The 14173-nt window shown below is 42.8% G+C and overlaps 1 protein-coding gene across 15 annotated transcripts in view; it reads right to left on the reverse strand.

The window, feature by feature from the left end:
- Positions 1-3728: 3728 nt before the first annotated feature.
- The window catches only part of GPATCH8 (G-patch domain containing 8), a 111911-nt gene continuing 101466 nt past the window's right edge, over positions 3729-14173 (reverse strand). For all 15 annotated transcript variants that reach the window (XM_007482438.3, XM_056816947.1, XM_056816953.1 and 12 more), the window contains 2 exons: positions 12329-12459; positions 3729-10514 (listed from right to left, as the gene is read on the reverse strand). In XM_007482438.3, coding sequence (XP_007482500.1) covers positions 6644-10514; positions 12329-12459 — 4002 coding nt within the window. In that variant the 3' untranslated portion in view covers positions 3729-6643. The remainder of the gene's footprint in view (positions 10515-12328; positions 12460-14173) is intronic.

The following is a 14173-nucleotide window of genomic DNA, read 5'->3' on the forward strand; positions in this document are numbered from 1 at the left end:
TCTCATTCTAAAAGGGCAGCGACCTCTACTGTGTTGACATGATGACAAGGTGGACAATGGAGGAACATGGAACCTGTGCACTGGGGACTCTGGCATTCCAGAAGAATCCCCCAATCTTGCACAGACTCATTTCCTATGGCAAAATCCCCTAAAACTGATCTCCAGCTGAGTATGGAAAGGGAGATACTAAGCTACCAGACCCCAATAAATATGCCAACCCTGATCCATAGGGTGTGGAAGCTCCACTCCTTGGAGGAAGCTGCCACTCTACAGCAGAACTGTTACTCCATACTATCAGCTCCAAAAAGGCTAACCTACTAGCCGTTGGGCTTGTCCTTCAGCTCTATGGCTACCTGATTAACCCCCAGACTATTCTACCAACTACTAGGCTATTATACCACCATAAACCACTTCTTCAAAGAAAGTTCTTTTATTTCTGGATTAAATGGAGTTTTGAGGGTCCTGTTCTTGGGGTGAGATCCTACTAAAACTAAACTTGCATGTATTTCTCCCACATCATTGAGAAAGGGTGCTTTGCTGCAATAAAGGCCACTAACAAATTTGTAGGAAATGAAAACTTATCCTAGCTCTGCTTCACATGTAGATAAAAAAAAAGCTGCAGATGGTGCTTGTGATCCAGGATTGGGGGTGGGGGGGGAGAATGTCATTAAATTGGCTCACCAAAGGGCTGAGACTGATAAGGAAGGTCAATGTATACAATGCAGGTGATGGCCTGGGAAAAAGTGAGGACAGAACAGGTTTGGAGTTAAAGGATACAGACAGAATGACAGATGGTCAGAAGAGAATGAGGGGTTCATAAACACAAAAGTGGAACATTCTTAGGTGATGGCAAGATGAAAGAAATGACTGAGTCTTGCTGAGGTGGAAAGGAGAAACAGGTCATGGAAACCAAGCCTGAAGTAGTGGAATGAGGGTGCCTGAGGAAACATCATTATGTATATTAAAGTCCCTTAGTATGAAGGAAGGGATTGGGTTGGAGAGAAGTCTGTGGGCCAGGCACTAAACTCATTGATTAGAGAGAAAGGTAATAGAGAACTAGAGGATCTAGAAAAGCAGATGCAATAGAAAGAAGTGGTAGTATCAAAAGATGATGAGATCAGTGTTGTAAATTTGGATCAATAAGAGGCTGCTGGGTAAAAGTGGTAGAAGAAATCTGCAAATAGAAGGAATCAAGAAATATTCCAACTCCCATGATGGTCAGGGGGTGAGGGTGGGGAAAGGACAAGGAGGTAAGAGATATAGTGCTGGCAAACACCTACTCCATAGTAGGAATGAGAAGGTATAGTCAAGCAGCTGCAGGTGGGACAGGGCTGTGCTGTTTTATCAGGAGATCCTTTGGAAGCCAGTTGATATTTATCCTTCCTTAACCACTTTTCTCTTATTCTCCTACCAAAACAGAAAACCTTCCCCTAAAGTCCCCAATTGAAAGGGATCTCTCTTAAAATATCTCAAGGCAAGGGCAAAGCCTGCATATCTTCTTTCATTGAAATATATTGCCTTAACATTTGCCTATTTTTACCCCCCCCCCTTTAAAAACCCTTACCTTCTGTCTTAGAATCAATACTGTATGGAGTAGTAAGGGCTAGGCAATAGGAGTTAAGTGACTTGCCCAAGGTCAGTGAGGAAGAGTCATATTTGAACCTAGGACTTCCCATCTCTGGGCTTGGCTCTCAATCCAATGAGTCACTCAGCTGTCCCCATATCCTCCATTTAAAGAGTAAAAAAGCTCCAAGGCAGAAAGGGCTAATTTCATATTTGTATTACCAGTATGCTTTGTACAGAATAAATAGCTTATTTATATCACAATAGTTCATACAGTATTTTGCATGGTTTTGATTCTCACAATCTTGTGAGGGAGATATAATTGATATTTTGCAGATGAACTTGAGGCCTGGAAAAACACAACTATTAAATGGCAGCATTGGGACTCAAACTCAATACTTTTTCATTTTATGTATAATGAGAAATCATCAAGCACTCACTACAGGATAAGAGCTGGGAAAAACAGAAAGACTGAGATAATCCCTGCTCTTAAGGACATATTCTAATTGGGGGTCAGTACACAAAACAAAATTCAGTTGGAGGGAAGATGGAAAGGCCTGGAAGTCTAAAGAGGGCAAATTAATGTCAAGGACTAGGGGCTCTTAACATGTTAAATGGCAGTGCCAAAGGGGTCTAGCAGGCACAGAGGTAGAACTCATGGGAAGGCCCAGAGGACCTCAGAATGAAGTGGCAGGGCACAGTAAGTTGGCTTGGAACAGAGTGATAACTCTTTCAAAGCCTAAAAGAGGAATGGGAAAGGAAGACAAGTGTTCTTGACAGTAGAGATGGTACTTGCTGCTGAACGTTTATGGAACTGGAGGTAGACAAAGCATTTGTTAGTTTCAAATGGGAGTAGGGTCAATGAGATTTAAGTTGAAGATACGATTTTTTGAATTCAGTTTGAGAAAAAATATCCTAATGATTAGAGCTATTCAACAACGGAATTGGTTTCCTGGATGGTGAATCATCCTCTACTGGCGATGTTCCAAGAAGAGACAGTATGATCATGTTTTCATGTTGCAAGGGAGTGGAGTTGATGAACCTAAGATTTAACTAGGGAATGAGAATAACAAAGTGCAAGGGTGTGGAGGGAATGAGCACCAGCACATGAAAAACAAACAAAAAAAACCTCTTCCCTTCTATAATCGTTATTAAGTATAGGTTCTAAGGCAAAAGAGCAAAAACATGTTAGCAAATTAAAGTTAAGTGACTTGCCCAGGGTCACAAAGCTAGAATGAGTGTGTGATTTAAACCCAGGTCCACTTGAATCCAAGCACACATTTGTTAATGAAGAATCAACTGACTAATGTAGAAGGATCTTGTTGAAATATAATGAGAAACTTAGATCTAAGAGGGGCCATATTTATAAAAGGTACAGAAAAAAATCAGACAGGGAAGTTTGAAGCTTATCTTGAGGGTAATTTGATTAAAATTGAAGATTAACTAGATAATGCTGTAAGTGGTCTAGAGGGAGCAAATAATGGGAGTTAGTGAGGTCAGCTATAATGCCATTGCAGTAATCAAAGCATGAATGGATTCAAGTGATCGAAGGGAGAATTGCAATACAGGGATAATACAAAACATCTGGAAGGAAAAACTAAAAGCATTCAGTTGGTGACTAGATCGAAGTTGTTAAGAGTCAAAGATGACTCCAAGGTTTTGAGTTTGCGACTGAAACAAATGTGATACCAGATATGATGTAATTTTAGGTATTTTACATCTGAGAATGTAATATTCTAAGAATAAGAATGGTATCACTTATTTCAACACAGTATGTTATTTTGAACACAGCAGGCAACAGAAAGGTTTGTTAACTAATGAAACCTAGTGGAAATAGGAATAGTGGTACTTCCTCAATTCATGATCTATCTTTTCCTCCACCATCTTTTTCCTTTCTCCTAACCCCTGACCACAACACATTTATAGCAGATTCAAGGCCTAGGCACACTAATCCCAAACTCTACTACAGCCTTCTCAACTATGAATTGGAGAAGTTCCCTTCTGATTAAAAGTAGAAGATGTGTACAAGAAAAAAAGCAGAATAAATAAAAACTCAAATTGTTCTTTTTCCAAACTATCCAACCTAAAATGAGGGAAAAGAAAAACTGGCCTCTTAGCTGGAATAAGCAGAAGGTAAAGGCATAAAACAAGCAGCAACATGAAAATCTGATTTCTCACTGGTCTTTTATTTGCTTAGTACCAATTAGGGTGTTTTTCTCATGTATTTTTGCTCATCAGTGGCTCTGTATCCCCGTAATGCTTCAAAGTAAAGATTTTCAAAAGAAAAACCCAGAACAGAGTTCATTGTGAAGGGAAAGTGTTATGGAACCTTAAAACCATTATTCTGTGACCATTAAAAAAAATCAATGAGATAATTTACTTCTGAGTATTCATCAGGAAAGAGAGGAACAGTGTTCTGCACCCATGACCACCAAGGAAGTTCTAGGGCTGTCCCCATCCTCCTCTTCCAAAGGTTCTGAACTGGTTCAAATCCAAGTCCACACCAAAATTTGTTTTGAATTGACTTTATACCATGTCAGCCTTAAGGTGGACATAAAGATGCCCTCCCTAAACCCACAAATCCATTTCCCCCATCCTAAGTGAAAGGGGCTGAATCATGACAGAATATGCTGTTTCCACAAATCATTGGTTTATTAGAAAGTTTTCTCTCCCCTCATTTTACAGCATATATATATATATCTAAATTATGTGATAAAGTTAAATACAGTCTGTTATGCTTGTAAGTAGGATAGTTTTTTCTTTTGCCTTTTTTTTTTAATCACTATTCTGGGAGTTTAAGAAAAACTGCCCCCACGAAAGCAGCAAGGCTGCTAGAATCCATGGGCTCCATCTACAAGCTAATGGCGAGCAGCATCAAAATGTTAATACTGTATCATTTATACCACTTATTTACATAAACTTAAAATAAAGAAAAAATAAGTCCCTTCACGTAAAACAGATGATTTAATTTTTCCAGTGCTATTAATTTAAAAAGCAATGTTTGTTATTTGGATGAGGAGCACAGATCAGGACAAGGGCTCAAAGATTTGGGTTTACTTAGAACTTATTCTGTTCACTCAAAATGCCTTTGTCTTTTTTTTTCTTTTGAGGGGTAGAAGAGTGGTGATCAAGGGGATGGTAAAAAGCAGCAGGCATACTCTTGGCCCAGACTACTAATTTTTCACCTTTTTCAAGTGACCATCCTGTATGGTTTGCACAATTCTGGCCATAAAGGTTATCGGGGTTGGGGAAAAGCCACCAATTTTATTAGAAATAAAGAGTAAGCAGAAAAGCTAAAGCCTCAGCACCAGCTCAGGCCAGTGTATTACATCAAGGTGAAAGCTTAGGCAAGAGGTGGGAAAAGGGTACTGAGGTAAATATAAATACTTATCTGGTCAGTGTTAAAAGGAAAAGGATCTCATTTTATATGAGAAGCAGGACTAGTAACTCCTTTAGTCAATCAGAATAAAGAAAGAATACAGAAATATGCTCACCTCTCAAAAGGGAAAGAAAAATTGTCCCTTCTCCATCTTTCTCCTTCAGTTTAGAAGCCAAAAGGCACAGTTAAAAAAAAAAAAGGTCAGAGGGACTGAAGTACTAGGAAAGCTTTTGGGATTGGAATTGGAATGAAATAATTTCTCTGAATTATACTTCATCCAGATAATGAAATTCCTAGTTTTTCACCTTCCCCACTCTACCTGCCTTAGGGGCCTGCCCCTTTGGAACATGACAGCCAAGTATGTCATTTGGCATCCCTTGTAGATGAATTTCTCCCTGACACTTCCCACTGGCTGCCATCCATTAGCTCTTAGGAGTCCCAGTGTTGAGGGCACGTTTTACTGCAACTACTCAACATTTCTTCTCAGCAAAAAACACAAACAAAACAAAAAAGCGCTAAATGATTTTCCCCTTTTGCCTTTTTTTTTTACATTTTATAGTACATAACTTCAAAAATACATGAGCTTGATAAAATATACATGCTTAGTCATTTTGCATCTAGCAGAAAACAAATTTGTTTTTATTTTTTGTTCTCATTTTGCAACTTTTAAAAGTTTGAATTAAACTACAGCAAACATATTTACACAAAGCCACCAGAACAAGGATCACTTAAGAGTTGGCTGTAAAAAATATTATTGCAGTATACTACAAATATGGAACCTTTTTTCTTTTTTTATGAGCTACAAAAAGCAGCATTTATGTTTACAGAGTTCAGTGCAATTCTTTACATTAAAAAAATTCCTATAAATTAAGAGGGAAACATCAACATGACAGAAGAAAGAATACCCTTTAGACACTTAAGCTCCTCTCTGTGGAAGCATATGGGGGACCCCATGTTCTACAACACCCCATGACAGGATCTTCTTTTCAGGGCTATGTAAATACCTCTTTTAGAGTGAGGGGCAGTGAGGAATGATTTTCTGTTTGGGCAAGAAGTGGATCTAACTACAGATTTGGTGTCTAGGTCAGATACCTCCTCTCCACCTCACAAATGGGACGTCAGGTCACCAAGGGAAATATCACCAAGGAACCCAACCCAAGGCAGTGATGCTTTTCAATCAGATGTCACCACTGCCCCCTTGGGAAAATTCAGCTTGCCTGCTGGCACTGTTGACAAGAGACTGGAGTAGCTGGGCCCACTGCAAGTGCTCTAGTTGATGACCCACTGGCTAGAGAGGAGGAAATGCTAGTTGTAAATTTACTAGAGAGGAAGAGGGGCAAAGACCAGGAAGGGAATGGTGGGGTGGGGAAAGGTTAAAGTTTTCATTAAGGAAATGCTGCTGCAAATGAAGTGGGACAATACTTGGAGATGTTCTCTGTGTTGAAAACATAACGAAGGATGGGAGTGGTGGGAATGGGAGGGGAGAGAGGGGAAGGGGGAAGAAAAAAAATCCCTGATATTAAGCCCAATGCAAACTTCATATCCCAAACCATTCCTGTAAGCCAAGACATTTCTTTGGCTGTCAAATTCCCCACCTCAACTTTCACTTACTGTTTCCAATGGCTCAGCCCCTTCTCTGTGGGAGGTTTAGGTGTCATCATATCTCCTCTCCCCACTTGTCCCTCCCCCTCTGCATCCAACTCATGTTCCATGGCTGGGTGGATGCTGCAGGTCCTGACCTGAGAAAATGGGGTGTAGTAGTGGGTGGAGGTGGAGAGCAGTGGCAGCTGCGGCAGCAGGGCGAGGGGCTAAAAGTGTAGGATAGAGAGCTGCATGGGGGACTGGGTGAAAGGTAAAAGGCCCCGGGTGGATGGCAGAAGCAGGAATGATGTGGATAGGATGGCTGGCAAGAAAGGTGGCAGGGTGGCCAGGGATAATTGAGTGAGTAAGGTGGGACAAGGAGATGGGGGTCAGATGTGGCTGGGGAATATGGTGCACCTGGGCAAGGGGCTGAGGATGGGGATGAGGATGGATGCCTATGGCTGCAGCGGCAGCAGCAGCATGGTGTTGCAGTATGGCATGCTGCACTGTGGTGATGGAAGTGGCTGAGGCTGTGGCAGGCTGCTGGATATGGATGGGCTGGAGAGCAGGTGTTGCAGGGGCCAGTGCTGCTGAGGCTGGGAATGCCTTCACTTGCTTGGCTAGGAGCTGTTGCTGGATATGCTGCTGGGCTGCTTGCTGGAGTTTGCTGTACTTCTCCATCTCTTCCGGGGTGAAAGTGATGGGCTGACTCTCTAGGGGGGCCAGTGAGGCATCATCAGCCCCATCAGGGGACTCGACGCTGGGTTCCCCACTTGGAGGTGCATAGCTGGGGAAGTGTTCCATATCTGGGACTAAAGGGAGGGCACTAGATTCACCGGGCACTGGTTGAGTAGTCCCTTCTAGATGCTCCAGGGCATCCCCATCACTGGGCTCAGGGAGGTAGTTGTGGGGCATGGTGGAATCCCCAGGATAGCAGTTAGGGAGTGCTGGGGTATTCAAAGGGGCTGTGGAGTGTTCGGCAGTGCCTTCTTCAGGCTTTGGCTCTTCGGGAAGTGGGTCTGATGTGGGCCTTGCTGTGTCCTCCGAAGGGCACTGGTGTCCAAATGTGGCCTCAATGATGCCCAGGGGCCCCTCCTCTGTCTCTGACTGTTCTTGCTCATCACCCCGCTCCAAGCCAGATTCTTCACATTTTTTGGTGTTTGGCTTGCGAGTGGCAGGAAGCTTTCCTATCAATGGGAGTACTGACTTACTACCAAGGGAGGGTGGGAGCTTAGGCCCAAAGTAACCTTGTGGGGGATCCTTCAATTTGAGCCCTACCTTGTTTGGGATAACTAGTACCTCTTCACTTATACTTGGTTTTCTTTCAACCTTCCTTGACTGAATCTTCTCTAATAGCAGCTTAGCAGTGACTGAGTTCTTATCCTCTGGGCTGCAGTCACCATCAGATACCCTTGTTGGGACACTGCTATTTTGGGAAGGTGGCTCTGACCCTTTACTGTCATCCCCTCTGCCATCTTTCTTTCCAGGTCCCTCAGCTCGACCTGACCGGTAATAGTGTGGGGACTGGGAGCGATAGATTTTGGAACGGATAAAATCCCGGCGACCTGATCGTCTTTCTTCAGGGCTCTCATGACCTCTCGAGCCTTTTCTAGAATCTGATCTCTGGGAGGGGCTTCGAGTGCTACGGCTACGGTCGCGACTATAGCTCCGACTCCTCTGCCAGCTGTGGGCTGTTGTACTCCGGCTTCTTCGTTTGCTCCGGCTTCGACTACAACTGCTGCTCCGGCTCCGGCTCCGACCCCTGCTCCTGGACCTTGATCGCTCTCTGGTATGGCTCCGTGAACGACTTCGTGACTGGCTACAACTGAGGCTATAGTCATCTTCTGAAGATGAGTATTTGTGCCGCTTGGACCGATGTTTTGAGCTGGCATAATCTGAGTCATCCTCTGAGTCATGTGATCGCTTTGAATGCCTTCGTGACCGGTCACTGTAGTCACTATAGCTGTCATCAGAGTAACTACGCTGCCGGCTGTAGCAGCTCTGGTCTGTAGAAGCATCAGAGCTGCTTGAATAGGATCGCCGAGATGAGCGATGGGAAGAATGGTGCCGGCCAGACCGAGAACAGCTCCGGGAGTGTTCACTGCCAGAATCTTCGTCATCATCCTCACTGTCCTGGGATGGAGATTTCTGGTGCTGCCTGCGTGAGGAAGTGGCATCACTCTCCTCATCTCCACTGCTGGGCTGGCTACTCCTTCGCTTAGCACCTGCTCTTCGCTGGCAGGCAGATGGAGGTGGATCAGCTCGGTGTTTCTTGCCACCATGGTCCTGGGCACTGCTGCTGCTCCCTCCCCCCTCCTCCTTTTTGCTACTATTCCCCTCATCAGCTGGAAGTGCTCTCCTCTGGGAATCCTCCTGTGTGCGCCGCCGTCTCCTGGGGGGTGCAGGGCTTCCACTCCCTGGGGGCTCTGGTTTAGGTCCCCGCTCTGAGTCTGTGGGGGCTGACGACTTATTTTTCTTCCGTTTTCTTTTCTTGCGCTTCTTGGACTTCTCCCCAGACTCAGTTTTAGAGACCTTGTCTTCTGGATCATCTTTGTGTTTTCGCTTATGTTTGCTGGACTTTTTGTGCTTCTTCTTCTTCTTGTGTCGGTGTGACTTGGCAGCTCGCTCTTTCCTGCTAAGGAGGCTCTTGCCTTTGTCCTCCACATCTTCCCCATGGCTCTCCCCAGGATCCTGCCTGTGAAGGCTGCTACAGGCTGATCCTGAGGGCATAGCATCTGTTTTTTCCCCTGAACTATGACTTACATTCCCCGCTTCCTTGTTCTTTATATCCCCCGGATCAGAACCCTGGAAATGTTCCTTCAAGGGTCCTCCTGGATCCTTTGGTTTTTCTATCCCTTTTGCTCTGGCATCTTTATTTCTTGACAACTTAAAATCAAAGTATAGAGGGTTACAGCTGTATGAAATGGAGGGCGCTGTCTTGGTAAAAATCAACAGTTCTGATGGCCACTGGAGGGCAGTGCTTTCATCTTTGCTCAAAACTGGGAAGAAGGGACCAGTAGGATGTTTAGGTCCCTCTGGGCCCTCTTTCCTTGCTGGAGTATTCTGGGCAGCTTCTTTAAAAGGACTGGATTCAGGGATTTGATTTTCTGCAAGCTGCTGACTATTTCTACTCTGGTCACTTGCATCCATTTGGGCCTCCTTTGCTTCAGCCTTGCTTTTAGGCTCTGTAGACTCAATCACATTTATGTCCTTCTGTTGTACCAGGGCTTCATTCACCATCTTTTCTGCTCCTTGGTTTACTGCTGGCTTGCTGCAGCTCTTAAGCTTGGGAGAATTGTTTTTTTTGCTTTCAGGGTTATTCTTTGGGTGTGTGCTATGATCCCCTTCCATTTGCTCACTGGCTCGCATGAAGAGAAGGAAGGGGAAGTTGGGCTTCACTTTGCAATGAGCTGGGGGGATATAGTGGTAATATTCAGGTTCTGCAGCTCCAGTGCCATCTTCTCGTTTCATTTTTTTAAGCTTGGATAGTGTCGAGGCAAGTGACCCACCATCTTTTTCATGTGCATCTTCATCTTCTTTTTTGCCTTCAGGATTATTGCTGCTATCAGACTCACCCACTTTCTGTAATGCTCCTGGGTCAGAGCCCTTCTCATCAGATTTTGTGCTGTCTTCTGAGCTACCTTCCTCTGCATGGTCCTTGAAGACAGATGCTATTGATTCAAGTTTGACTGGGGCTTTTTTGGCAAAAGAAAAGGAGACCCCTAACTTTTGCAAGGGAGTCCCCAAATTATTCTTGATGCCAAAACTGATAGCTGGGGGGGCCAAAACAGGAGCTTGTCCAAGACCAGTAGTGCCACTGGGTAATACAGAAGTAAATGGGCCTCCTTTGTCTGTGATAAATTCATTGCTTAGGCCAGAAGAAGCAGAGGTTCCCAAGCTGCCACTGGTAGTTGACTCATCCTTGTCATCTTCTCCTTCTTCATCTACAGCAACTGTGGTTGGTCTGAACATAGGGCCACTTCCAAGGGCACTGCCCAATGATTTGGAAAAAGGAAAGATGAGTTATTAGAACATACTTCACAAGTTTCACAAACTACTTATCTACAGCTCTGGCTTTCATTCCTCCCCCTTCACTGGACTTTGCTTGTCCACTGGTAAAAAGAGCATTATGTACCTAATATAATATATTCTACTTGGTTTGTTGTTATAGTGTAAGAACTTCCCCAAAAGAGTCTGGGAAAATCTCATGCCACTAACCTTTTCTCTACCCCTGACCCTCAGTGCAAAATATATATTTTCAGTTATACTCTTCTGCTCCTGATCTTTTTCTCATGTAATATTAATATCATTCTGATCTGTGGTAGGTTGTCAATGGTTTTGCAAATTTTATTAAAGGGTACCCATTAATCCTCATTTTATTTGGCAAAGTGGTGGTTGGAAATCTCAGAAGAGGAACTCCATCTTATTTCTTCTTGCTCCTTCAAACTAAAAAAAATTTAAAAAAAATCTATATAGTATCTATACCTGTGTCACTAAGGATATTGGCCCTCTGAGGTCAAGGGGGGGAGGGAGGGAAAGGGAGAGGGAGAGAGACAGAGAGAGAGAGAGACAGACAGAGAGATATTTCCCTTAAGGAAGGAAAGATTAACCTAATTCAGGATCAAGTTTCCATTTAGCTGGCTAGGATCTATATATTTTTACCATAGCAGAAGCATGGCTATCTTATCTCTATTACAAGAGTCCAGAAGAGAGAACTGTGTTCCCACCAGGGTTTTTCAAACCTTCCTCAGACTGCTCACTTTCAGACATCTTGTTCTGCCTTGTTGTCCCCCACCTTAATTGCTGGCTTTCCCTGCTGACCCTAGGGGACACCAGAGCTTAGATTCTGTCCTTGTGATCAAGGTCCCCCAATTTCGTTCACACACCATTCAGATGGTCTCCTCTATGATTATTGATTCTCTATAATGCTGAAAAAGGGTATTTCAATTTGGGGACCCTCACCACTAATGAATGTCCAAAAGATGAGTAATCATTATCTTCCTTGTGAAAAGTTCTGAACTTCATTAAGAAAAACAAAAACTGGAAAACAATTTAGATCAACAAAGGTGGCTAGCATAATGCTTTCAAGAAAACGAACAGACAAAAAACACAACCCAGCAGTTGGAATCAGCTGATTGTGATGGATTTTGGGTAAGAACCCTAGTAACACTCCCTGGAACAAAGAATGTCTGTGGCTCCATAAAAAGTCACAAGAAAATTGAGTAAGGATTGGTCTGGTCTTAAAGGCAATTTAGCTGAATATTATTTCAAGATCTCTAAAATTCCTTCAGGATCTAAGATGTATACATCAAGAAAATACTCAAGGAAGGGGTCAGCTGAGTAGCTCAGTAGATGAAGAGCCAGGCCCAGAGACAGGAGGTCCTAGGTTCAATTTTGGCCTCTGACACTTACTAGCTGTGTGACCTGGGCAAGTCACTTAACCCCTATTGCCTAGCCCTTATTGCTCTTCTGCCTTGGAACTAATACACAGTATTGATGGAAGGTAAGGATTAAAAAAAGGAAGAAATACTCAAGGAGGTTAAGAGAGTAGACACAATTTGGACTACTGATTCATGAGGAGTTCATTTCAAGAGTTGAAATTGCATTTCCTATTTCTTTCATAACCCCTCCCTCTTTAATAATCCTATACACTTAGTACAAAATACATGTGAAAAATGCTTCCCGCTCCCCCATTTCTCTATCAATAAAATGAAGACAAGTCATTTCTGCCTCATTTCTGAGGGTTATGGAGGGAGAAGGGAAAGAATATGCTTAGGACATAAGCTCTCTGGGAGAGAAGCTCACCATTCGGCTTGCTTTCTCTGCTCTGCCAATTCATGTAGCCGTCGCAGAGCTTTTTCCTGCTTCTTCTCATCTTTCCGAGATCTTGAGGAGACATTCCGAGCAAACTCTCTCTGCTTGAGATCTTTCAATCTCTGTGGTGACAGAAAGCAAGGAAAGAGTGGGCAGAGAGGATTAGAAGAGCCTGGGAAATGAGATGCTGGGATTCCAGAAACTCCACCCCCAACCAATGGTTATTGAGCTAAGGCTGAGAGTCTCTTGATCCCCAAGAACACATTCCAATACTTTCCGAAGGTCATTGTAAACAATGGTTGATCAATTTTGGCAGTGCCATTGATGTATCTGCATTTATAATCAGGGCAGTTATTTACAGTATTGCACAATAAAATGTTGATTTTAAAAGCAACAAGCAAATCTCAGAACATTGAAAGTAAAGGGACTGTTTAATTGTCTGCTCTTTTAGGATATAGAAGTATTTGACAAACAGAGCATAACAGAAGTCTTAATAACAAAGGCCAAAGAGAACAGAAAGGGATTAGCTAGTGCAGAAAATTACCCAGGTACAAGATCTTGAAAAGCAATGTACAGATTACATGGGGAACAAGTTTCTGAGATAGAGCTCATGAGGACAAAGTACAATTCACTTTAATATAAGAAAGTGCTGCCCCATCTTTCTAGTTTGAACGGACTTTTCCTTGTTCAATTAGTGGAATCTCAGGAGAGGTCTTCCCAGTACTAGCATGAACACAGCTAGCCAGCCTGACCACTTTCTCTCAGTCAGTCTGCTGAAAAAAGACAGCAATTTATATGGTATTTCATTCTTAGAAGGCCCTGAGAGGAAGCTCCAGGGGGCAGGGAGGTGGGTGGGGGACAGAGATAAGTCAAAGGAGTTTGTCAATGGTCACATTATTTCAAATATAGGGACTTGCTAGATCGGGGGAAGCTTGTTTCCAGGAGATTATTGTGTAATTTTCTGAAACTATTTTTAAATGGTGCCATGACACATCATCATCATCAATATTCAAAGGGGACAGAACCCAGATATTTTCAATATGCTAGATAATAGGAAAAACCAAAAATTAACAAACATATCAGTCTTACAACAACATTGGAGAAGGGAGTTTGACCCAATATAAAGTGGACATTGCTTTGTGAAAAAGATGAAGTTTGACAGACAGAGGAATTCTCTTACCTAATATTGATGAAATGTGATTGAGTTGTTACTGAGTTGGGAAGGAAGGGGGGAAAGAGTGGAAAAGACACACAAAAAAGATATACAGCTAAAGACACTAGTAGAAAAACTCACTCTTGTGATCTGGGCTCCCAAATTAGAAGGATTTGCTTTCAATACATCAGCTGAAAATGTCACATCACAAAGAAAAAAAAGGAAAAAATAAAACAAGAGTGGAAGAGAAAAAAATAAAAGCAAGCATTACTACACAGGCTCTCTCAGTGAATCTGTAAGCTATTATAGTGAACACAGAAGGATGGACCCATCATCTCTAATACAGTGGGGGTGAGGGTAAGACCAAGCACCTAAACAACATGCACACCCAACACATGCACACACACAAAACACTGACTAAAAATCCCACCCTGAGTAATGAGACTAGCTGTGCCTTTTTCCATAGAAAATTAAGAATGCACTTTGCTGCCTCAAGTGGTCAGCCATTTTTCTTTCTTTTATTTTTTGAAATTACCTTTGTAGTAAAAGTTCAAGTCATAAACATTGGGAAAATAATTTCACAAGCTGACTGACAAGATTTTGAGCTTTTTAATCCATTTTAAGGTAATAGTTATAGGTATAACCAACTGTTTTCAATGAAGACAAATGATAATTTCCTCCCT

This window comes from Monodelphis domestica, chromosome 2 (genome assembly GCF_027887165.1).
Source record: "Monodelphis domestica isolate mMonDom1 chromosome 2, mMonDom1.pri, whole genome shotgun sequence".
NCBI lineage: Eukaryota > Metazoa > Chordata > Mammalia > Didelphimorphia > Didelphidae > Monodelphis > Monodelphis domestica.